At 28.1% G+C, this 25,774-nt stretch overlaps 1 protein-coding gene across 2 annotated transcripts; it reads right to left on the minus strand.

Annotated features, from left to right (window-relative positions):
* Positions 1 to 337: 337 nt before the first annotated feature.
* LOC103576079 (cystinosin homolog) lies at positions 338 to 14,084 on the minus strand. 2 transcript variants are annotated; one of them, XM_014440100.1, is made up of 10 exons: positions 13,831 to 14,084; positions 13,271 to 13,584; positions 13,123 to 13,185; positions 12,971 to 13,061; positions 11,333 to 11,515; positions 9,291 to 9,531; positions 9,107 to 9,226; positions 8,737 to 9,025; positions 2,573 to 2,675; positions 338 to 553 (listed from the first exon to the last, which is right to left on the minus strand). In XM_014440100.1, exons 3-10 carry the CDS (start codon positions 13,154 to 13,156, stop codon positions 502 to 504), a joined length of 1,113 nt encoding a protein of 370 aa, XP_014295586.1. In that variant the 5' UTR covers positions 13,157 to 13,185; positions 13,271 to 13,584; positions 13,831 to 14,084; the 3' UTR covers positions 338 to 501. The 2 variants fall into 2 exon arrangements, with proteins under 2 accessions (XP_014295586.1, XP_014295584.1); XM_014440098.1 differs by having other exon boundaries at positions 13,271 to 13,587.
* Positions 14,085 to 25,774: the final 11,690 nt, after the last annotated feature.

The following is a 25,774-nucleotide window of genomic DNA, read 5'->3' on the forward strand; positions in this document are numbered from 1 at the left end:
GCACTCCATATCTTATTGTAAAATGAGGAATCGTTTTTGATTTCTAAAATGAATTAAACCAAAGTTATTTTTTCATTTTACAAAAAAATATGCAGAGTACTTTGGTTTTGTTTATTTCGTACTTTGAATTTCATTATATTTTTTTTTCTATCCACAACCCCCAAAGAAGCTTAACAATTTGTTAGCATTAAGTCAACATGAAAATATTTCATTTGTTTACATAAAGGTAACGTTCTCAATCCGAGAAAAAAATATCCATTAATTTAGCAAACTATGATTCAAAAATATTTGCCGTGATTTTCACAACGTAAAGTTAGGGTAAAAAAAACTTCATATATAATAAATTTATTGTATATTTTGGAAAAGGTAACTTTGAAATTTATAAAAATTTGTTACGCATTCACAATTAATTTGTAACATGAATTAAAGTATGAGCGATGCTAGCAGTATTCAGTTCTTTTATCTTTTCTATAACTATCGTCTCAGTTTCCTAGAACGATTTCATGCCAGAACATCTACGATTGAATCGGAGTCCAATAGATTGACTTCATGCCTGTAATTTTCAGCTTGTCAATTGTAATTTGCAATAAATTTTGAATTATAAATAGTTTAACAATGCATTATTTTCTTTAAAAGCAATCATATATATATAGATATATATATATATATATATATATATATATATATATATATATATATATATCTATATATATCTATATATATCTATATATATCTATATAGATATATATATATGTATAGATATATATAGATATATATATAGATATATATATATATATATATATATATATATATATATATATATATATATATATATATATATATATATATATATATTACACAGTAAAAAATATTATGTATCTGTGTTAAAAACGGTCCGTGTTAAATTTTTTGTGTTGATTATTTTGTGTCAAATCAACACAATTCTCTGTGTTACTTTAAAATCAACACGAAAAAGTGTTGAAGCGACAGTTAAATTATGTTAAAAAATGTCTTCCTTCTATTCACGCGGGAAGCGTCATTGAGAATTAATGCTAATTAGTTCTGCTTGGTTAGTTATTATTTTTGTGACATTGATTTTATTTATTTTCAATTAGACATAAGAAACTTAAGTTGACTAAGTTCACGATTCGTATAGTTTAAAAAAAAAAATATTTAAAAAATTGCATCTTTTACTTTTTTACTTTTCTACATGCGCATATTTTTATTTTTTTTTTTTTTTCGTAATTGATTTGTTGATAAAAAAATTCGAAACTTGTTAACTGCTAACTTTATGATCATGTGGACTATCTCAAAATAGTTCAATGTTAACTAATAATTGTTGACACTTTTGATAACCTAAAAATAATTCATGGTACAAAAATAAAATATACAAGTTAACATTTTTTTTGTGTCGCCATTAACATTTAAAAAGTTTTGAAGTTCCTTCTCATATTATTAAAATATTGTGTTGAAATTTCAACACAAATAGTCTGTCTTGAAAAATAACACAAATATTGTGTGGACCGTTTCTAACACACAGATTGTGTTGATTTTAACACAATATTTTTTACTGTGTAGGGTGTGTCATTTAAGATCAACTTTTTTTTTTATTGCTTTTGTAGGAAATTGCTCTAGAAAAAAGGTCTCTTATCATTTTTTGATAAATCCATCTGTTCATAAGTATTTACATGTTAAAGTTTAACATACTACAAATTTCCATATAATTTGACTTTTTTGACAAACTATCCAACTTGTAACAAAATGTCGTAGGACCTTTTTTGTAGACTATTTCATCTCCTACAAATTATCACTTGAAAATTTTCTGAAATTCCGCCACGCTCTTTAGTTATTTGCATTGAAACATCTATTTCTTTAAAAAAATCGTGTTTTGATTGTGATTAAGTGATTAATCGTGATTGATTGTGATTGATAATAAATGTAAAAATAAAAATTGTAGATTTTTTTCTTAAAGTTTTTTTTATCTATGATTATCAAATCATTGAAAAAAATCTGGGCAACAGTTGGCCCTGCGGACCAGCCCTAAAACTTCCCGCTGTTATTTACTTAAGTTACTTTAATCACATGAACGAAGAACTTGAGCCACTTAAATAAAAGGACCTCTTTTGTAGAGGATCTAATTTCCGAAAACATTTTCATCTGTATTTTTACTATGAATTTCGTTATTTAGTTAATATCAACTAAAAATCTAAATTCTCATTCAAAATATCATTTTCAGAATTGGTACACAAAAAACAATTAGAGTTTTCGTGAAATTACTTTGGAAAATTTTAAATAGTAAATTTAAAAAAAAAATCCCAATTTTGTCATGTATCCTAACTATCCTATGTGTTTGAAATGGAAAAGCTTCAAAATCAAATATAAAGTACTTAAAACTAAAATTAAGGGCTGAAACTTGCAGGGATTATATATATATATATATATATATATATATATATATATATATATATATATATATATATATATATATAAATGCTTGTATCACATAGACAGGAATAAAATGTACACACGTGTTTAAAAAAATTTTTTTAAATTAATATCGAATTGTACTAACTTGTAGAATACGTAATGTTGTAAAAGAAAAAATATATCAAAAATCACTGAAATAAAACCAAGTCCAAATTTTGTAGGATCACCAAAGATACTTTCCCAATCATCTGAAACAATTAACATAATCTTTAGTCGAACATTTTTTAGGTGTTAACTTTTTGTTTTTGAGAAACCCTCTTGAAATTTTATATTGATTGAATATTTTCGAAGGATTGCTTAAGAATTGTGAAAATGGTAAGGATGAGAACCCAAGATACCTCGTCGCCAGACGCCTTTGAAAAATTCCCCTAATAGCACAGTTTGCTTGAGCAAAAGTTTACTGTACAAAAGTTTAGTTGAATTTTTCGTCAAATTTCTGTCAACTTCGGACTTTTCCATTTTTTACGACAATTTGTATGCAACTTGCTATTGAATTTGAAGTAAATTTACTGCCCGAATTAGAATGCAAATTTACTTCAAAAGTTAACTAGAAAAAAATGATCTTTAATTTTCACGCAAATTTTATGTCAATTTATCGTTAGTTTAATTTGAAAAATTGTTAAGAACGGTTATCAGATAATTTTGTCCAAGCTTTTCTATGCAATAAAAGCTCTAAATGTAAAATAAAGACACAGACACGATGCTTTACTCTATGAACTAGCGAAGTGCACTTCAATTTTTGATAACTTCCATTTGTTTACGAGAAAAGCTTGGACAAAGTTCCCATTTACTGTACAAGTGCAACAAAGATAGTACCGTTTATCCAGTTGAGTGCGAATAGAGAAACAAATGAAAACGCGTCTTAAGTATATTTTTACCCTCAAATCGTGGACAATTTTGTGTATGAATTTGCTTACCTTCTGAAATGGTAAAAATGAACATTATCGAGTATTTTTTTTTTTCATAAAAGTTTACCTTTAAATTGAAGAAAAATTAACCGTAAAATTTTATTTTCAATTTTTGCTGTGAAATTGTCTGTAAATTCGGGCAAGAGATTTCAGGTAATTTCAACATCAAATTACCCGCAATTTCAAGCGAAAGTGGCTATTCGGGTCATTACAGCCTGAAGTTTCATCTAAGGCAAAAACCACGCGTTAATTTAAAATTAAAAGGATTATTAATTCTAAAATTTATTGAATTCCTTTAGGTTGAAGAAATCGCTCCTAGTTCGTGGGCAGATTTTATCGGGTGATCGTTCAAAAAAAAAATTCCTTGAGAGTCCAAAAGGTTGTAATCACAATTATGCTAATTATAACCAATTTCCTTGAAAATTTTAGATCGATCGATTGAATAGACTCTAAGATAGAGAAGAAATACGAAAACAACATTTTTTTTTTAATTTTTCAAAAACAACTGGATAGATCGATTTCAAAATTCAATCAACTCTATAACTCAATAAAACGCATCGATTACTGCCTCAACCATCTTAATCGGTTAATTCATTCGAGAGATATCGTTAGGAAAAGAAATGATGAAAAACAGTTTTTTGCAAATATATTTGAAGTGACTCATCAGAATCAATTTCTACATCTAGCTAGCTCAATAATTCAATGAAACGCGTGTTGGTAAATATTTTATGTTATTTTTTCCGGATAAATCATAATATAATGTACTCAAATGTGTTCAAAATCATGCCAACACTTTGTCTTTATGGTCTCTTTTTATCACCAGATAGTGTAATGTAACCCGATTTTTAATATTTTTTCGGATATTTTAGATATTAACACTCTAATCTGAGCCAAAACTCATTTAAATCTTTATTTTGATTTATAACATTAATTTCTGCCTGAATACATTTATTTTATTGAACATAGTGGGGAATAAAAATTTAAAAAACGCTTGTTTATTTCCGATTCTTAGATTTTCTGACTTTAACATAAAACGTAACTTGTTTGAGCTTGAAAAGCTCATAAAAAATGTGGGCGTCGGTTGGCTCTGTGGGCCAGCCCCCAAACTTCCCGCTGTTTTCGTACTCAAGGACTTAGAAAATATTACTGTGAATATATTTTCGAGCTCGACAATGCTATAGTATGCGATTATTTCTTTATGACCCTTTCAAGCTCTAGTATGTTATGTTTTATGCTAGAATTTGAAAAATTAAGAATCGAAAATCAATCATGAAGAAACAGCTTATAAATTTTTATTTCCGATTTTGTTCTATGAAATAAATGTATTGAAGCAGAAATCAATGACAGCGATCCAAATCAAGATTTGAATAAGTTTGGATTTAGCTCAGAGCAATAATGTATGAAATAATCTGAGAAAAATATAAAAAAACCGAGTTTTTTCAATTTCTTGCTTACAATATAATTAAATCTAAAGAACAAGTTAGATGACATTATATGATGATCGAAAGAAACTATAAAGAGAAATAGTTGGTATGATTTCAGACACATTTTAGCACATTACATTTTGATCTATCCGGAAAAAATAATATTTTTGTTATTTTCTTAAGTTTCAAGCTTCGATATCTTTTGAAATAATTAACCGATTCTAACGTTTGAGGTGACAATCGTCGCGCCTCATTCTATTCTAGAGCTGAATAGAATTTGAAATCGATTGATTCAGCCGTTTCGAAGATATTGGGAAAAACCCGTTTTTCACCATTTCTTTCTCCAAAGATATCTCTTGAACGTATTAATTGATTGAGATGGTTAAGGTGGCAATTGACGCGTTTTATTAGGTTTTAGAGCTGACTAGATTTTGAACTCGATCTAATGAATCATTTCAAAGATAATCGAAAAAAACCGCTTTTTACCATTTCTTTCTCCAACGATATCTCTCGAAGAAATAAACCGATTAAGATGGTTAAGGTCTCGTTCGACGCGGCTTATAAAGTTCTAGAGCTGATTAAATTTTGAAGTCGCTCGTTCAACTCGTTTCGGAGAAATCAATAAAAAACTAAAAAAAAAATCTGGGCGTCGGTTGACCCTGCGGGCCAGCCCCAAAACTTACCGCTATTTCGACCTCAAAGAGCTCGAAAACATTAGTGTAGATATATTTTCGAGCTCTTCAAGCTCGAAAATGCTATCACATGCAATTGTTTTTTTACGATCTTTTCAAGCTCTAACAAGTTACCTGTTATGCTGAAGTTTGAAAATTTAAGAATCGAAAATCATCAATGAAGCGGTTTTTAAAATTTAGTTCCTGATTATGTTCAGTAAAATAAGTGTATTGAGGCAGAAATCAATGTCGGGGATCAAAATCAAGATTTAAATAAGTTTTGACTCATGTAAGAAACAATAAAATATGAAATATCCGATAAAAATATTAAAAACTACGTTTTATCGATTTTTTTGTTGATAATATGATTTAAACTAAAAACCAAGTTCGATGACATTATATGATCAAAAGAAACCATAAAAAAGATGAGTTGGTATGATATCAGGCACATTTTAGTACGTTATATTCTGATTTATCCGGAAAAAATAACATAAAATGTTATTTTTTTAACTTTTCAACGCCGATATCTTTTGAACTAATCAATCGATTTTGATAGTTGACGTGGCAATCGGCGCGTTTTATTGAATTCTAGAGCTGATTAAAATTTGAAATCGATCGCGTCGGTCGTTTTGAAAATATTTAGAAAAAACCGTTTTTGACCATTTCTTTCTCCCGCGATAACTCTCGAACGAATTATCCAATTTTGATGTTTGAGGTGGCAATCGACGCGTTTTATTGAGTACTAGAGCTGATTTGAGTTTGAAGTCGATCGTATAAGTCGTTTTTGAGAAATCAATAAAAAACTAAAAAAAAAATTTTTTTTTTTTTTCGTAATTCGCTAATACTTTCGAGTCTATTCGATCAAATAATCTGAAATTTTCAGGAAAGTTGAAGGCCAACAAGCTCTTTCGATTGCTACCTCAACCATCTAAATCGAATCATTAGTTCAAAAGTTACAAAGAGTTTACACACACACACACACACACACACACACACACACACACACACACGCACACACACACACTTTTTTTTTACGGTAAAAATACAATACATTATACTTTTGAATGCAATTTAAAATTTAATAAATAATAGTTATGATCGTTTTAATTTGAAAATTACTTTTTTTTCATAAACAAGCAATTATGACCGGTGGTTTATTATTTTACATTAATATAAAAAAATTTTAATCATATTGCATGAATAATATGAAAAATGTTTCATTAATTTTTTTTTCTTTTTTACTATTACTTAAGTTTTTATTTCCAGTCTCTCAACAATACTTAGATCCGAAATTCACGATGATGCCAAAGGACAAAGTAGGTGGAATGACCCACCTGATGAAAAATGAAACATCTTTTTAATATTTTTCATGCAATATGATTAAAATTTTTTTAAATTAATGTAAAATAATGAACTACAGGTTATAATTACTTGTTTATGAAAAAAAAGTAATTTTCAAATTAAAACGATCATAATTATTATTTATTAAATTTTAAATTGCTTTCAACAGTATAATGTATTGTATTTTTACCGTAAAAAAAAAATTATCGACGAATTTTTTGAATCACTGGGTTTAGAAACGGGGAAATTTAATAAATTTTCAGGTTTACAGGCGGCAATTTTTATAATTCGTAAGGTTTACAAACGGCTAATTTTATAAATTCTCAAGTTTAGAATTAGCTGATTTCACGTGGCTAGGTTTCAGATTGGCTACATTTATGATTTTCCAAGCTTCAAAATTCATTTATTCTAATCCTACTTTTTTTTAATAGTTTATATTTTCATTTGAATACATTTTCAGAATTCTCTTTTTTAATTAAGCTATTTTACGACTAGTGTTATTTTGTTGATGTCAACTTTTTAAATTGCTCATTTTCCAGATGACTTTATTTTAGAATTTCGCTTTTTATCGTTGAATTTTTTTTCTTTGTCATATTTTACTATTAGCTGAATTTACGTTTTGAGTATTTCAATTTCATCTAATTTAGGGGCGGCATTTTTTAAATTTAGATAATTTTACAAGCATTACAATTTACAATTTTTTAAATTAAAAGTTGAGAAACGGCCAAATTTACAAGTGGCGGAAAAACTCTGAATATGAAAACCTGCCCGAATTAATGCAAGTGATTGTACATACATACATACATATATACATACACTCGGACATTATCTTGAAATTAGTTACAATAGCTTCCTAGAGCCTCAAAATGTAAAATCTGATAGAAATTCGGTTTTCGAAAATCGGACCGAAACCAATAACTTTCCGAATTCTGGAAAATTTTCAATTTTTTTAGCAGGAAGTTAAAAAAAGTTTTTTGTTTTGAAGTTAGTATTTTGAGTTTTTTTTATAAATTTTCAAAATTCTTAAGTGACCACTTAAAAATATTCAATCTATGTAAAATATCCGGAGTTTCTTAAGGTAGTTGTCGGGTGATGGACATGGTGTCAGAAAGTTCCAAAATTTTCTATAGTTATTAAGGGTATTAAGATACAATTGCCATTAAAATTTGAATTCGATTGACCATCTCTAATTCGAGATATTTATAATCAAAGTTTGGATAATTAACATTGCGTGCAATGAGGAGTATACGTTTCAAGTCGCGTTCTTGATTCTAATAAAAAAACTAACAGTCAGAAATTTTTGAAAAACTAACAGAAAATTAATGAATTTATGCTGAATTTAAAAAAAAAAAAAAAAAAAAAAAGGATTCATCATCTCATTGTTGAGATATAGCAATCCAAAGTTCAACAATAAATAAAAAATATACTTGTCCATGCATTGGACAGAAAGAATCTAACAACGCTGTACGCGAGTATGCATTGACTGTTTGAGTAGGAAATTCAAACAGATACTCAGTACACTATACAGCAACTGGTGAAGTATATGCGACGTTGTCAAATTAGAACTTAAGAAAATGTTCAACAGTTTTGTGTATACGTATATATGAGTAGTGTGTAGGTAACCTTCTCACGGGTACAGTATCAAATAAAAGTAATGTCTCATTTTAACTACAACCTAACCTACTCTTACCACGCATATGGCTCATAACTTTTTGACAATATTGTAGCAGGACAACTACCTTAAAAACAAAAAACCAACATATTTCGATGGGAGACTTGAAGAATAACAAATATTCGATAAAAATGAATCATCCTAATATACAGACAAATGTTAATAATATGTTTTGTACTATAATTATAATGATTTAATTAATACCGAAGGTTTTCAATACCAAATGCTCTTACCGTAGTTGTAAGCATTCAATACCATTTGAAGCATAGAAAGTGATCCACCAGTAAAGTCTAAGATTATATTACCGATACTCCAGCCGACAGTAGACTTTCTTTTGTAGTTAGAATATGCTTGTGGTATATATTTGATTAATGAGATAATTAGCTTTATATAACTGCAAAAATAGAGAAAATCCAGCCATTCAATTATTTTAATGATTCCTAAAATAGTTGAGATGACTATAAATATTGCGAACAATCCATGAATTATTCGGGTGGTATTCGATACTCGTTGCACACCAATCTGTAAAATTTTTAGTTCACTTATCTTATCGTTTTCTTTTATTTTAAAGCCAATGAAAAATGATTCGTTCATATTAATTACCTCGTAAATAAAACACTGTCCGATAGTAAGGGATGTTGCACAAAATGCATGAATTGAAAAGAAAACATCATTCATTTGTACTGGATTCAAACTTTTCGGATATCGACGGTAATATTCCGACTGAAATTGAGTATTAAAACATTAATAACTTTTTTTTTTAATTTTTTCAATTGAAAGTACCTACTTCTATTGCTGGTATCCAATAAAGACCTATGTTGAATAAAGCATACATAAAAAATCCGACAAAATTAAATGATAAAAAATCGAAACTCAAGCCTACAACACTTTTCCGTTGGTAATTAGTATAGATCTGAGGATAAAAACTAATGCTCCATGCTATAAAGTACACCCAACCGACAACGTTACTTAAATGATACAACACGGTTGATCGCTGTATTATCACTCTAACAAATGCATTGGAAAAACTGAAACATAAAGTTAAAAGTTGTTAAATTTTAGTATTTATAACGCTATTGTTATAATCAAATATAAAACAAGAAATAAACAGGAATTTAATTTAAGCATTATTCCACTAAAACTCTTTCGAATAGTATATCGCTTACATATTACAATAAATTTAAATGGTCACTCTGAATTCTCGGAGTTGAAAAATCATAGAAGTAGTAATCTTTCATCTAGTTTTTTTTTATTTTCTTCTTTTCGTTCGTAATTTCATAACTCAATGTTGCCGCACAGAATTGACTACCCAAAAAATGAAAATTAAATATTTATATTAAATAACCGATTCAGAAGAGGCGAATCAGAAGAACCGTGGCTATCTCAGATTTAAATGTCGATTTTTTAATAGTTTAATAATAGATAAATAAACAGTGTTGAATGTATTAAATATGTGAATTGTTGACTGCAAGATATGTTAATCATTTTGAATATTTTCGATTTAAAAGTTGTTACAAAAACATAAAACTAGACAAATTTGAAAACCCTGTGTTTGAAGTTCAGAAATCAATGTCATTCTTATTGTGATATTCCAGAATACAATAATATTGCAATAATCCGTTGATCTTGAAGTAAAAAGTTTTCAGATCTGAAATATTTTTTTGATCGGTATCATAAATGTGATCCGTATGAAAAATAAATTACTGTTCTTATACATATGATAAAGTTAATGAGTAAAGTCTAAAAAATAGCTAAAAAAAATCTGAAAACTAGCTGACCCAGCAGGACAGCCTTGAAACTTCTGTTGAAATTCAACACAAATAGTCTCCCAGACAACATTCAAGTCGGAATAACTGCTTTAGGACGTCTTTTTGAAGGAGTCCTCAAGAAGTCTTATGATGACTTCTTAAAGATATCGTTTTTAAGAACTCTTAATTAAGAGTTTTTGAAGACTCCATAAATAAGACGTAAGTTTTTTGACATCTAAATTTATTCTTTTTTTAACTTCTTTATGAAGTCAAAATTAGGAGCTTCTTGAAGACGTCATGGTAAATTCATAATGAAGTCTTATTTACGAAGTCAGAAAAAATAACTCTTTTGAAAGACGTCTTACTGAGTTCGCTAGATGGCTCATTCGACATCTTGAGAACTTCTTAAAGACTTCTTTAGGATGTTGATGTTTTTTCGTTTGAAAATTTTTTTAAATAATATGACTTTCAATAAAAGAAAACATTAAATTAATAAAAAGCCATTGTTTTCCTTGTTAAATTACTTGTATTTAATATAGAACACCATTTTTAAACGCGAAATATTGTTAGAAATTAACTTTATTTGACTAGCTCTAGACATAAAAACTACCAGTATCGCTTCAGGAAATATGACAAGTATAGTGCGTGACACAGAAAAAAATATAATTCTAGACTTCGGAGGATGTCAACTTAACTCTTGCTTGAAATAGTCTCTTTCCAGTCTACTACTTAATGCTACGCACTAAACTATTTCAAAAAAATTCAGTTTTTCTCATTTAACTATCCATTTTTGGGAAAAAATTCGATTTTTTCCTAATTATCAACTTTTCTTATTAACTTATTTTATTAAAAAATTAGATGATTTTTGTTCTAATTATTATTTTTTCCGAAAAATTAGATAATACTTATAGTAATTTTTTCTGCATATTGCTAATTTTTTCAGAAATTAGTAGTTTTCTATAACCAAATAAAAACTTTAAAACCAATAATATGAACGAAATCGCTGATAAAAAAAATCGATACCGCCGATCCCTGATATGCATATGAATATCCATTAAACTGCAAAAAAATAACAACTCACTCTATTATACCAGGAGTTACATTAGTACTGATCACGGAATGTCCAGGTAATAATGTTATTACACTGATGTTCCAATGGAAGTCTCGTTCATTTTTGGTGATATTGATTGTTGCTGGTTTTACTATGAGAAGATCTTCATGTTGAATATTAAAAGTTACATAGACGTCAGTAGATAGCTTGTTTCTACATAAAAAAAAAAAAAAAACAAACATTTCTATTGGACTAAAATTTTCAATTGTTATAAAAGAAATAAAGTAAAGGTAACAATCTTAGTCACTTTAGGACCAGTTTTGGGTATTTTAAAAACGTAGTGTCTAAAGATACAGAAAAAAACCTGTGTTCGGAATAGCCTATCGTGTAGTACGTTATCGTGTCGCACGCTTATCCCTTATTCTATCCCACCTATTTCTGTACACTTATTCACGTTGTTTTAAAAATTAAAAAAAATTTGGAAAATCCAAAAGTGCACGACTCATAATGCTCATTTATTATGAAATAATAAAATAATAACAAAAAAATGGCGGGAAGCACGAATAAATTTAAAATATTTAAAATTTGTTGATTTTTTTTTTTAATTATATTAGTAATTTTTTATAATTATAAAAGAATTCCCTTAAAATATCTCGATTAATAACAAAAAAAAAAATATATATATATATAAATAAAAACAAATAAAAAAAAAGAATTGAATTGAAAAAATCCAGGCTTACCAATTAGCAATAACACAAAAAAAACAGCTGTACTAGGACGGTAATGTGCAAGCGCTCCTGGTGGAATAAATGTACGTATAATGTCTAGATATATCACCATCCATGTTAATTTTACATAGATATATATATATGTATAGTTATACAGCCTTTTTATTCTTTTATTAATTGTAATTAAACGACACTGAATTACCTAGCCATTTTCAATAGGGGATCTACAATTCTTTCAAAGAATTTAAAAAAAAAAAATTTGTTTCAATTACTGGATTTTTTCGCTAGTTATCGTGTCTACGGGTTTCATACTTGACGGACAGGAAATTTTTTAAAACTATTTTGATGTTTTTTCGGTTTTTAATAAACTAAATAAATTTTTGAAAAGTATGGAATTAATCTCCATTAAATTATCTTCAAAATGCTATGCAACTTATCTTAATTCCGTAAAATCAACAAAAGTATAATAATTCAAATAGTTGCTGAAGTGAGGTGAAAAAAATTTTTCGATCGTAAAGCACTCTGATGCTTCGCATCATGAGTCATGCAATAAAATAATTTGTAACAGACACAATAACACGTTATTAATTTTTTAAATGTATAAAAAAATAGAGTGATCGGTCCAGTAAATGAACACGGCCAGTAAATGAACATTATTTAATTTTTATTTACATCATTTAGATTTTAATCACAATTACATAAAAAAAATACTTCATTGTTGTTTGATTGATAAGTTTTAAAACTTCACTCCTAATTTTGTTGCATCCGTCTATATTAAAATGTTGAAAAATTTTACATTTACTGACTTAGTCACCTTACTTTTATCACACCATTACAGTGATAGTTTCATTTTATACTTTTTAATTAATTGAAATAAAGTACTAAATGTTCATAAATGGAATAGTGATTACAAAATATACTTCTATTCTACAATACTCACGTCAAATTCAAATCAAATGATTCATTATGACCAACAACAACTCTCAAATCATGTCGGTCAACCTTGAAATCAGCACTAACATATTGCAGAACTGAAAAATTCAACAATTAGAAATGAAGGAACGATATAATTTTTCATCCATTTTATAATACCTTGAACAAAGAATATCCATAAAAAAAAAGTCATGATTTCAATATTTACTGGCTGAGAATATTCTAAATTTTATACAAAATACTTAAAATTAATGTATTTATTCAAAAACCAAACAAATATTTAAGTATTTAATGCATTTGTTATTACCTTAAGAAATCCAAGCTATTGAAATTGACTTCAGTTTAAAGGGATGTGAAATAAACCAATTTTCTACTTCCTCGCGAGTGATTATATTCTTGGCATTTTTTAATATAATTCTACAACTATACAATTTTATCATTTTATATCGGTCTTTCAACTATGAGTTGGTTGATTCTATACTGTGCTATAAGCATTAGTACAATTTTCAATATGTTTGTGTATTTTAGAAGTAAAAGTATAAAGCAGTGTTGAGCTATCCCAACAAAACACAAGTGCATCTAGAATAAATATAGGGATTGGAAAGTTGACCTTTATGCCACCTGCTGAGAAAAATTACAAATAAAGTGATGATAATCAGTATTAGTTTAGCATTCTCAGTATCTTTAATTATTTATTTTTATTTTAAATAAAATAAATTTTCAAAATGTCTTCATCTAAAATATCACATTGTATTCGTGGCTGTTTAAATATGCCGTATAAAAATAATGCACAGGTAAAATTTTATCGTTTCCCCGAAAGTTCACTGAACACCGCGTGGAAAACCTTCAAATGTCAAAAATACTTACGATAATTGTAACACTGAAAACATTGGAAACACTGGTTTGGGCGGAAACTGTGCAGGTTATAACTGATTGCTAATTTAAGTCTTCGGTTTCTATTACATTTAGAACATGACTAGATTCAAATAATTTTTGTCCTTTTTTATCGTTTAGACCTCTAACTCGATTATTTTTAATCGGTAAAAACCCAAATTTTATTATTTTTTTCATTTTTTATAAAAAAAACTAATACTGTTTACTAAAATGTTTACATCATTATACTTTTTTTATTTAACACTAGGGTGCTCTACTTTCGACGAAAGTGCTGCCTCTACAGTTCTTGCACGATCCCTATAGTGACATAGATCTCGATAACCATTTGCAATTTTATCATACGATGGTTACATCATTATTTATCTTACCCTGATAGCCAAGTTGACGAGAAACTGGCCAGATAACTAGAGTTTCAGCGCAATTTTTGAGCTGAAACTTTTGTCGTCTCACTGACGTACTATCTTCGTCATTAATCACAGTACATTTTTGAAAACACTGTGAAATAAACTTCTGTATTTTAAACATCTATTGAGACACAAGTCATGAATAAATAATCGAAAAAAAAAAAAAATAGTTCATATAAAAAACGGTATAAAAATTAATTTCCTAAAATAAAATACTACACTAACGCAAAAAATTAAAGAAACAGAAAAATTTCATAAATTTTTTTAATAATTTTTGGAAGGCTGTAACTTTGTAAAAATAATCGTATCGAGATTTTAAAAAAAGCATTTTATAACTTGAAATCTCTAGTTTCGGTGCATGTTTATCAAAATTTTTTAAAAGGTCTGGTTATTACGCTAACATGAGAAATACCACGAGACAAAAAATTTCTAAATTTTTTTTTTTTTTTTTTTTCAAAGAGCCCACGGACCGTGGAAAAATTTTGTCAACTAAACCAATGCATAGGTCATTTGGCAAATTTATTCAGCTTCAATTTGGCTTTTTTTGAACCTCGTAGGACAATTTATCGCAGAGATATCAGCCTTCAAACAAAAAATGATCTTTTTGGCTTTGATCATCGATATTTCAGGTACCAATGATTACAAAGTAAATTTGAGGGCGGCATTAAAAACTTGAATAAATACTCTGCAAGACCCGTTCATCAGTTTTTTGAAAAAACAATTTTTTTTATTTTTAACGTCCTTTAGAAGTAAGTACAAAAAAATGACTTTTTTTGGTTTTTTAGCAAATCAACCGCTACTCTGCAAATATCGATAAAAAAAATATTGTTGTCAGGGACTTTTTTTAGCTTAATGTACCCTCAAGAGCCCTGTGAATTTTTAACTTGATCTATCGAACCGTTTTTGGGGGTGATCGATCAAAGTTTTGCTAAACAATTAAAAGAAACAAGTTTTGTTCCTTTAATTGTGTAATCATAATCAAAATGAAAAAATAATTTTTTTTTTTTACTTTTCTTTCATTTTGCACTGGTAACTCAGTAAATGTGAGGGAAAGAGAAAAAAAAACGAAAAATTTCCAAAAAAAGTCAAAAAAAATCAAAGAAAAAAAAAATGAAACTTGTTTTTTGGGGTCAAAAATTTTTTTTCAAAAAAATGATGAACGGGTCTTGTAGAGAATTCATTCAAGTTTTTAACGCCGTCCTCAAATTTACTGTGCAATCATTGGTACCTGAAATATCAATGATCAAAGCCAAAAGGATCATTTTTTGTTTGAAGGCTGATATCTCTGCGACAAATTGTCCTACGAGGTTCAAAAAAAGCCAAATTGAAGCTGAATAAATTTGCCAAATGACCTATACATTGGTTTAGTTGACAAAATTTTTCCACGGTCCATGGGCTCTTTGGAAAAAAAAATAAAAAATTTAGAAATTTTTTGTCTCGCCGTATTTCTCATGTTAGCGTAATAACCAGACCTTTTAAAAAATTTTGATAAAAATGCACCGAAACTAGAGATTTCAAGTTATAAAATGCTTTTTTAAAATCTCGATACGATTATTTTTCACAAAGTTACAACCTTCCAAAAATTTCTAAAAAATTTATAAAATTTTTCTGTTCCTTTAATTTTTAGCGTTAGTGTATATACATATATATAAATATATAAAAATAAATAAACGAATTACTATAAATATACCAAATAAATTTTAATATAGTCAAATATATGAATAATAAAATATACCCATAATTCAAAATACAAACTAAAAAATAGAACGTTTAAAAAATAAATGAACTCATATATATATCTATAAATATAAAACTCATTAATAAATTAACAAATAACAAAGAAACACTGAAAATAAACATCAATATTAAAAACATAATCATTTTGAAATACATTTTTTTTTAAATAATAATCTACTGATCCAAATAAATTAACTGGGTAGTATATAGGTACCCTATCGAAAAAATGCATTTAGAATTGCATGAGAACCCATTGGAATCCATATAGGAAAGTATGAATGTATGCAAGAAACCCTAGAAATTAATATAAGAGTGTATAAATTTGTAAAGAATCGATGTAGGGAACTATGAGTTTCTAGATTTCCATATGGGAAATCCACATAGAAAATTTTGATATACCTGGATTCTAATATAGGAACTCGGATATATGGATTTTTTTGTGAAAAATCATTACAAAAATCTGTGTTTCTACATAATTAATTTCTGTAGAATCCGGGGACATCTGAATTTCTATGTCTATCGTCTATCGATACGCGTAAATGATTTGGAATAATTCAAAATAATTTGAAATGATTTAAAACAATTTGAATCGACTAATATATGGATATACACTTAACATGGAGCTAATCATTTTTCTTAATCAGGGCAACTTTTTGAATGAATACCAACTTTTTGACGATCAACTCATGCTATCAGGGTTTGAAAATCGATAGCTTTTTTTTTTTAATCTATTTTAACTATTAATTGGATTTTAAGAATTCTTAATAAATTTATTTAAATGAACATTTATTTTTATTTAAATTAACGTAATACAAACAAGTATCGAATGGGAATATATACTGTCCAAATTACCACTAAGATACTTTATATAAGTAAAAATTAGATGAAAATGATTAATACTAGTATTTCCTGGTATCGTCGTCGTTAATAAAAAAAAATCTGTCTATCGGTTGAGCCTGCGGGCCAGCCCCAAAGCTTCCCGTTCAAAGAGCTCGAAAACATTGTTGTAAATACATTTCCGAGCTCGAAAATACTTTTGTATGTCACAAACACATAAAAAAATTCACTTAGGACATAATAAAAAGTATAAGTAACATAATAAAATTAAGAAATTATAAAATGATGAAAGATAAATGAACGTTTACCAATAACACATTTATTCTTTATATTTCAATCATATATTTCATATAATAGACATGTATTCTTATGGCAGCATATTATAATGATATTGCATATATTATAGGTGAGATAAATAAGAGATTGATGTTATTATTGATTATTTTTTTCATTTTTGTTGTTGTTTTTAACAGTTTATGTATTAATTCATTTCTATAATATATGGTATTTATTATTTTTCGTTCAAACTTTTATTTATACATTTAACAAAAATTGCTTCATGGTTTATTAGCATATGTACTTGTCATACATACCACTTTGTTTAACTGAATGTTGCTTGGAGAACATCTGTGATTATACAATTTATTAATATTTTATATATGCCATATATTTTTTTCATCGTGGATATGGTACATTGATCAATTTTTAATTTGAGTATACTATTACGTAATAACTTATTTATTTACTTGATCGACCACTCTGAAACGCATAACACTCTAAGTATCATTATTTTAATAAACAGAGCATTATGTATTTTCCTACTCGAGTTATTAACACATATTTTTTTTACATTTACATATACTTTTATTTTATATACTCTCTAATAACGATAATGCAACGATTTTTAATTTATAATACTTCGCAACTTAGAAAAATAGTTATAGCTACCAAGGAATCCATCCAAAAAATAAGACAGTCCAAAATTATTGAAAACATAAATATTCTGATATAAACAAATTTTGTCAATGTCTATAAATGCCATTGAATTTTCTGTCGTATTTATTTCTATAAATCATAACAATTTGAAAAAGCAATGGTAAAATATCTGAAAATTAAACTTATTAATTAATTATTTTAAAACATAAATTTTTTGAATGTTTACATTATGTGGCGTAAAATATAAATTTTACATAAATCTTTCTACATATTAATTCGATATCAAATGATAAAATATTGACCATCTTATTAATTTACTGTAAATAGGGAATACTATTTAAAAAGCCGTAAATTTATATTCATGTGGAAGTGAAACCTTTAGGAATTTTGAATTTAAATACTCATAAAATACTTGGGATGTTCTGATCAAGTACTAGTTATCAAACGTTTTTTTTTTATTTTGTGATCGACTAATGGTCCATTGAATTTATGAAATTCGACCATTAACAATAAATATTTACACTATATTTCATTTGGACCTGTGTATTTGATATTTAAAACTTTCATAAGACGTATGAAAAAGAAAACTTGTATTATATTTACTAATTTTTTAAGCTTATCTCACATAACTCAAAAAATGATCGCATAATAGATCTTTTACCTCATTTTTAATTTGTTTTATATAGTTAACCGCATATCGTGTTTTATTTAGAAATATTGGTTTTCAACACTCAGTTAGAGTAATATATTTTTATTTACTGCATAGAACTTAATTTTTTTCGATTGATTCATTGAACTATTAAACAAACCAGATAATCGCTAATGAAATAGTAAAAGATTATCAAAAAGTTGATATTATGCTAGCGTTATGACCAAGAAACATGTTTAGTTCTGTATGTTGTATACAGTTGTGGATGTCACATCCAGCACTCTACTAAAAGTTGAAATTGTCAATTGATTTTTTTCTAAATCATTCGTACATTTTATTTTTGAAAACGATGTGTACAAAATTGTAAATATATTTAGAAATTTTTTTTTTTTTTACTTTTTTTTTTAAAAAATTATTTCGATTTTCCTGTTTACTTACTCGATTTAAAATTTACAAAGACAAATTAATATCAGATTTAATTAAATCGTAGATTGAAAAACTGGACCTTAATGAATTAATCGTTTATTTACTTAATCTTACAATTCACTCAATTTTTAACATAAAAAATATTGTGCTTCGGTGAGTACGATTCAGAACTCTTTCGATCGTAGATTTCTCTGTTACACTGCTATCTGATCACTTGAACTTTTTCCACATTACTCCACTTACACGGAAAAAATAGATGCTGCAACAGGACAAAATCCTGTGAGAGTAACGGGATAAAATTCTGTTGCGGCAACAGGAAATATCCTGTGGGAGCAACAAGATAAGGAACAAGTTTCATGTACTAATTTTTTTTGTCAGTATAGTAAAATTTTAAAATTTGAAAAAAAAATTCAGTCTAGAAAGAATTCAAATTATAAAAAAAATTCAAATTTTGAAATTTTACTATACTGACAAAAAAAATTGGTGCATGAAACTTGTTACTTCTTTTATTGATTCTACAGTAAAAATCCTGTCGCTCCCACACGGTGTGTCATTTTGCTGCAACATAAAAATCCTGTTGCTGCAACAGGATTTTATCCCGTTGCTCTCACAAGATTTGTCCTGTTGCTGTAACATAAAAATCCTGTTGATACAACAGGATTTAGTCCTGTTGCAGCACCTATTTTTTTTCGTTTGCTTATATATTATCACCAAATTAATAAAGTAAACATAATTAAGAAACAGTTTTGCTTTCAATCTAATTTTTATATTAAAATAATTAAAAACTTGTAAAAAAGTTATTAATCATTAGTAAGTTGTAAAATTGATTTTTTAAATATTTAATTTAATGACGTACAATAAACAGAAATTTACCAATTATTCGCTTTTTATTGAGAAAAAATAGTTAGAGAGATTTTAAGCCACCTTTGGGAATTCTACAACAGTCAAAGAATATGGAAGTTTTTAGTTCGAAATAATAAGAACGGATTGTTCTGAATCGTTCAAATATTAAATATTTATCTATTTTTTTTTTTTGTAAATCGCTTATTACACAATTAATACTGAAGAAAATTTTTTATTATTTTTTTCATTCGTTAAATATTGATTTGCTTCGATATATATATATATATATATATATATATATATATATATATATATATATATATAAATATATATAAATAAATAATAATAAACACTATCCCTTCAATTTTCATGAAGCATAAATGATAAATACTTCTATTTATATTAATCATTTAAGCACCTAATAAGCTAGATGGAAATTTTATATGAATTTTCTAGATCACGCCTATGGTTTGCTGATCTAACCATACAAGACGTGGAACAGTTTAATAAAATCTATTAAAAACAATCAACAAAACAACAATTTTACTATCTACCACTAAAAAATATTACGCAATTCTACATTTCTATACTTATGATCGACTAATAATAAGAGCACTGTAACCGTCTCTGTTTGAAAATGTTCGATTTTTATTCTCTGTATGCATTGTTATTTATACTTTTGCTCTTTTACTTCTCTCTATTTTTTTATTCCGATTTTCATAGATCGAAATCATTCAATTCTATTTTAAATAAGAAATATCTTATGTAAGTTTATTTCGAAACAGAGCGGTCGGTGATGGACATTTCTATTTTCCAATCATACATTTTTCTTTCTTTATTATCTTGTACAATTGTAATTAAGATTCTTATTATAATTTTTTTTTTTTCGAAATGATAATATAAACTACACAAGCACTCCAGTTTTCTGGGCATCACTCATTCTTTATCAATTCGTCAGTTAAAGTTGTATTTTCGTTTTTACACTGCAGCACAATTATAAGTAATTGAAATCAGTCATACAGTTATCATATAAATATTGGTAAATATACTTATCATTGTCATTATAATAGATGCTATTAGCATTATTCTTTTATTTATACATTATTAATTTTTGTATTAACTGTTTTAATTATTAATTATATCAATTCTCCAGCTTATTTAGAGACATATATCAAAGTCGAGCTTAGTTAATGTCACAATCAGTATACAAATAATTTATTTTAATAATTTACATAAATTAAAATTGTTAATACTAAGCTTATGTTCTAAATACTTAATAAGTTTTTTTTTATCAAGACTATCCATTATGTTAATTTTCGTTCCATCCACGGCAGTGCTGAAGTGTGCGTAAGTCTTAACATGCCGGATGGCTCAGAGTTAGAAATCTGTAGTCGTCCCAATGAAAATTTGGGATTTTGCCCTACCACAATTATTCCACCTCCACCATAATATTTGGATTTGCGCATGCGCAGAATATCTTTTTCAGAATATTATAATAGAGGGGGAAAAAATCCCAAGCTTTCTTCGGGATGACTATGGTTCGGGCAAATGTTAAGATTTTGTAATTAAAAGTGCATGGAAGAATAATGTTAGTAAAAGGTTAAAAATCAAGAAAAATAGTACTTGATATATAATCCTTCGTCGGTCGCGTAATGAGTGTGGCGACACTTTTTTTATATTTTTTTTTTCTCAAATTCGCTTGAAGCAGTAGTTTTAAAAAAAAATTTAATTCCTTCTTTGAACTATTTTGAAAATTTTAACGCTATCTACAAATATAAAAATACTTGGAAAATATTTCTAAATTTTAATATTCGAGACCGAGTACGAGAAAGCGGCGCTCCACCGCCCGGTGCGAGTAATTGTCCGAATCCTTTTCAAACTGCGCTGTTGCCAAGTTTCTTTAACCTCACTATTTTAGCCAGTTTTACCACAAGTGGTATAACTATTGAAGTGAAGTGATTTTTCAAGTTAGTTTTTGCTTTCATTATTTAATTTACAATTTAATTGTTACTTAATATTAATGATTATATTCAAATAAAATAAATGCAAACAGTTTTTTAAGTAAATAAAAAAAAAATTTAATTCCGAGTAAGCGTATAAAATTCGCAGTTTGAGATTTGGCAACAGCACGTTCAATTTAACACGGCGTGACGCTCACCATGCATCCTAACTCGGCTGGAAAATGCACGCGACCGACGAAGGGTTAATTGTTCGTTTTCAAAACTGTTAACTCGAATTATTATTATATTCAATATGACTTTGGAGAATTTCTATACAACTATTCGGCGAAAATTACTTGGGTAATAGTCTGTAAGTGAAGGTCGACTTATTTAGGCTCGAATAAAATTTCGATATAGCGTTAAATTTAATCATTTTAAAATGAAACTTTTTTTTAAACACTATTTAATTCAGAAGTTGATTAAAAAAGACAAAAGTGTAGTAAAATCTCGATTTTTAAATATATGACAATTGATAACCCGGAAAATTGGACACAATGCAGTGAGGCATCAATTTAGCTCTACACTTAAATCCTCGCGTGAATAATTTATTTTTTTTCAAAATTCCATAACTTTCTCACGGTATAGATTGCGACACGTTTTATTATTTTTTTCTCATGTATTATTTAATCCATTGAATTAAATAAGCAGCAAAAAACCAAAGGAATATAGGTTAGAGACCAAAATAAGTTAAATCTACCTCTCATATAACAAATTAGTGCCTGCTACAAAGAAGTAGAGGGTTGATTGTACAATAACTATTCACCCCCCGGATGGACCTAATTTATCGTAATTTATGGTAAATTCACCGTATTTCGCGGTAAACCTACTGTAAAACTTTAGTAGAAGCCACCATAAATTACGGTCCATCCACCGTATTCTACGATAGGTTTGCCGTAAAATACGGTGGATTTTCCGTATTTTACCGTAGATATCCGGTAGGTGGGCAGCTGCCCAATTTCAAAACACAGTAAGGGATAAATTTTTCAAAATCGATTTTCTAGTATTTTTAGTTCCAGTCGAGTATTATGAACATAATTCGATACATATTTCAAAAAATTTATTTTTGTCAATTACTGTGTTTTGAAATTAGGCAGCCGTGGGGTTCACCGTAAAATACGGTGGATTAACCCATCATACGTTGAGTTTTACCATATTTCATAGTAGACTATTGTAGGTTTACTGTATTTTTTCTTTCTCTGTATTATTTCCGCTTCCCTAATTATTTTAAAGAATGTTGTTAAGCAGGAAAGTATGTGTCCACACACACATACGGGATTATATACATAAAGCGTTCCACACTTTCGTATGATGAGGAAAGAGAATTAGGAAGGAGGGGATAGGGCAGGATACGGAAGGAACCTTCTTAATTAAAAGTATATAAATAAACTGAGAAAAATATGGATATATGTGCGAATACATACTATCCTGCTCAATAGCATTATTCAATTAATTTAAAAATGCTACCGTTCGATGGCGGGTGTAGCTCAAAGGATATCGATAAGTTATACGGAATATGGCATAGGTTCGGATAGTTCTACTGGGAGAGTACTTGGCGCGTAACCGACATGGTCTAGATTCAACTCTCAGTTCGAACTATCCAAATTTTTTTCAATTTATTTATAGACTTTTCATTGAGAAGGTTCTTTCATTATTTAACTCGATCCCCTCCTATCCTAATTCTCCTTCCTCATAATACGAAAAGTGTGGAGCGCTTCACGTATATAGCCCCGTATGTAAGTGTGAACACATTCGGGACTATATACGTGAAGCTTTCCACACTTTTCGTAGTATGAGTACAGAAAATTAGTATAGGAGGTGATTGGGAAGGATAAGGAAAGAACCTTATCAATGAACAGTTCATAAATAAATTGAGAAAAATATGGATAGTCTGAATTGGAGTCGAACTATGTATGTATAAAGATACGGTCGTCTCGCGCCGCCCACGTACACGCACACACACATGTGTATTTGAACATGTACTTGTCACTGGACACTACCGTGTTTTCAGTTACGATAAATTTACCCTATGCTACGGTAAATCTATTGTATAACATCCAGCCCTTTTATTTCAAATAAAATTATTTATTTGTTGAATAAAAGTTCGGGGAAAAAAAAGTTCAAACCACCGTGAAATACGCCAAATTCAACGTAAAAAACCATAGGCACTAAACGTAAAATAATCGAAAAACTAAGTGACGGTAAATCCACCGTAAAATACGGTAAAATCATCTTAAAGTATGGTAAAGCCGTGGTAAAGTACGCTAAAGCCTCCGTAAAATACGGTAATTCAAAAGTAATACGACTGACGAACCTTTCGTAAAATATTAGAAATTGATCGCCGAACAACGCGAAATCTTTTGAGATATACGATAAATCGATCGTAATTTATGGTAGACATTCACTGCGAAACACAGAAAATCCACGGTAAAATACGTTAATTCAACCATAAAAATATGGCAAATCCAACACAAAAATACGGTAAATTACCGCATTTTCACGGAAAATTGGTATTTTTACGGTGGATTATTGAATTACCCCATTTTACAGTAGATTTACCGTAATTTGGGTCGGTTAGAGCCAGCTCAAATTTAACGTAGTTTCCTTTCTTCTTAATGGGAGAGTTGTAATAAGATAACTTACGAACAGTAGAAATTAAGTGGTTGCTTAATCTTAGAAGATATCTCTACTAACCAAGATGTATGGATCTGAGAGCAAAATGTGTGAGAGAAACAATTTCAAATAGATATATTGGATAGTTTTCCAAAAATCAGAAACAGTTGTTATTATTTATACCGCGTCGCTTATGTTGAAGACAGTAAGCACTTTCACCAAAGCACGGCAGCATATTAGTTTGCCTCGTGTAGTGATATGTTGGATCATATGATATATATATTCGGGTGGCTCAAAAAAACTGTCTATTTTTTTCAAGTCTCATACGAAAATATGTTCATTGAACTTATTAAAAGAACCTTCTCCAAAATTCAACTCGATACGAAATTTTTAAGGAGTCGTTATGAAACGCAAGAGTTTCTAATTTTTCGTTTCTCGTGATGGCAGAAATATTTTCTATCTGTAAAGTCAACACCATGTTGGAAATATGAGCTAAAAACGGTGATTTTTGAACGCCACTAAGGAATTTCGAATTTTAATTCACAATATGCAATTAATACTATAATGTTCTTTTTTGTATTTTTTTACAACTCAATTATCATCATTCCATTAAAATATAATTTTCGCATAACCGAAAATTTACTAGACAATCTTAGACGATAAAATTAGGTACGACTTGAATAACCAGAAGAACCTCAAAATTGTATTAAAGAAAAAGTATTTTATTATATTACACATGTAAACCATTTTTGCTTCATAAAAGAAAAAATTTATAAAAATAAAGTTCGTAATTCAATCATTTTTAAAACTTTCAGAATTTGTGAGCAACTCCTTGAATTTTTTTATCGAACCTATTTTAAGAAAGGGTTCTTAAAACATATTTAACCACCAAAATATCATATGAGATTTAAAAAAACAAATATCTGATTTTTCGGACCATCCTAACGCATATACATATATATATATATATATATATATATATATCTATATATCATATCTATTACCATAGAGAATAGATCAATAATCACCGAAAAATAACGGAAGGAATTACGAACCCGTGATGTCCCACAAGTGATACAGTGGTATCGTTATAAATGTACACGATTTCTCTCGCGATAGAGTAAGAGGTATCTTATCATTATGACATTAATTAGTATTAACATTTCATTGGCAAGTCAATAACTATTTGTATATATTTATTATAAAATGCATCTATAACTCATCTGAGATAAAACTTTTGATAATCATCGCTTTTATATTAGGCCTTTCAATCTCTATAGTAGCCAATTTCCATATTTATTCCTATAGGTATTCTCTCTAAATTATAATAATAAGTTTATAGTTTTTTATCATTTCCGATAGCATTTTTTTTTGCGATGTTCTACGTTTGAATCTAATTTCTAAATAAATTCCACTAACCACAGTAGGGCAGTTACAGTAAACCATTGTCATGAGACCGCTGAAAGTTAATTATT

This window comes from Microplitis demolitor, chromosome 5, assembly GCF_026212275.2.
Source record: "Microplitis demolitor isolate Queensland-Clemson2020A chromosome 5, iyMicDemo2.1a, whole genome shotgun sequence".
Taxonomy (NCBI): domain Eukaryota; kingdom Metazoa; phylum Arthropoda; class Insecta; order Hymenoptera; family Braconidae; genus Microplitis; species Microplitis demolitor.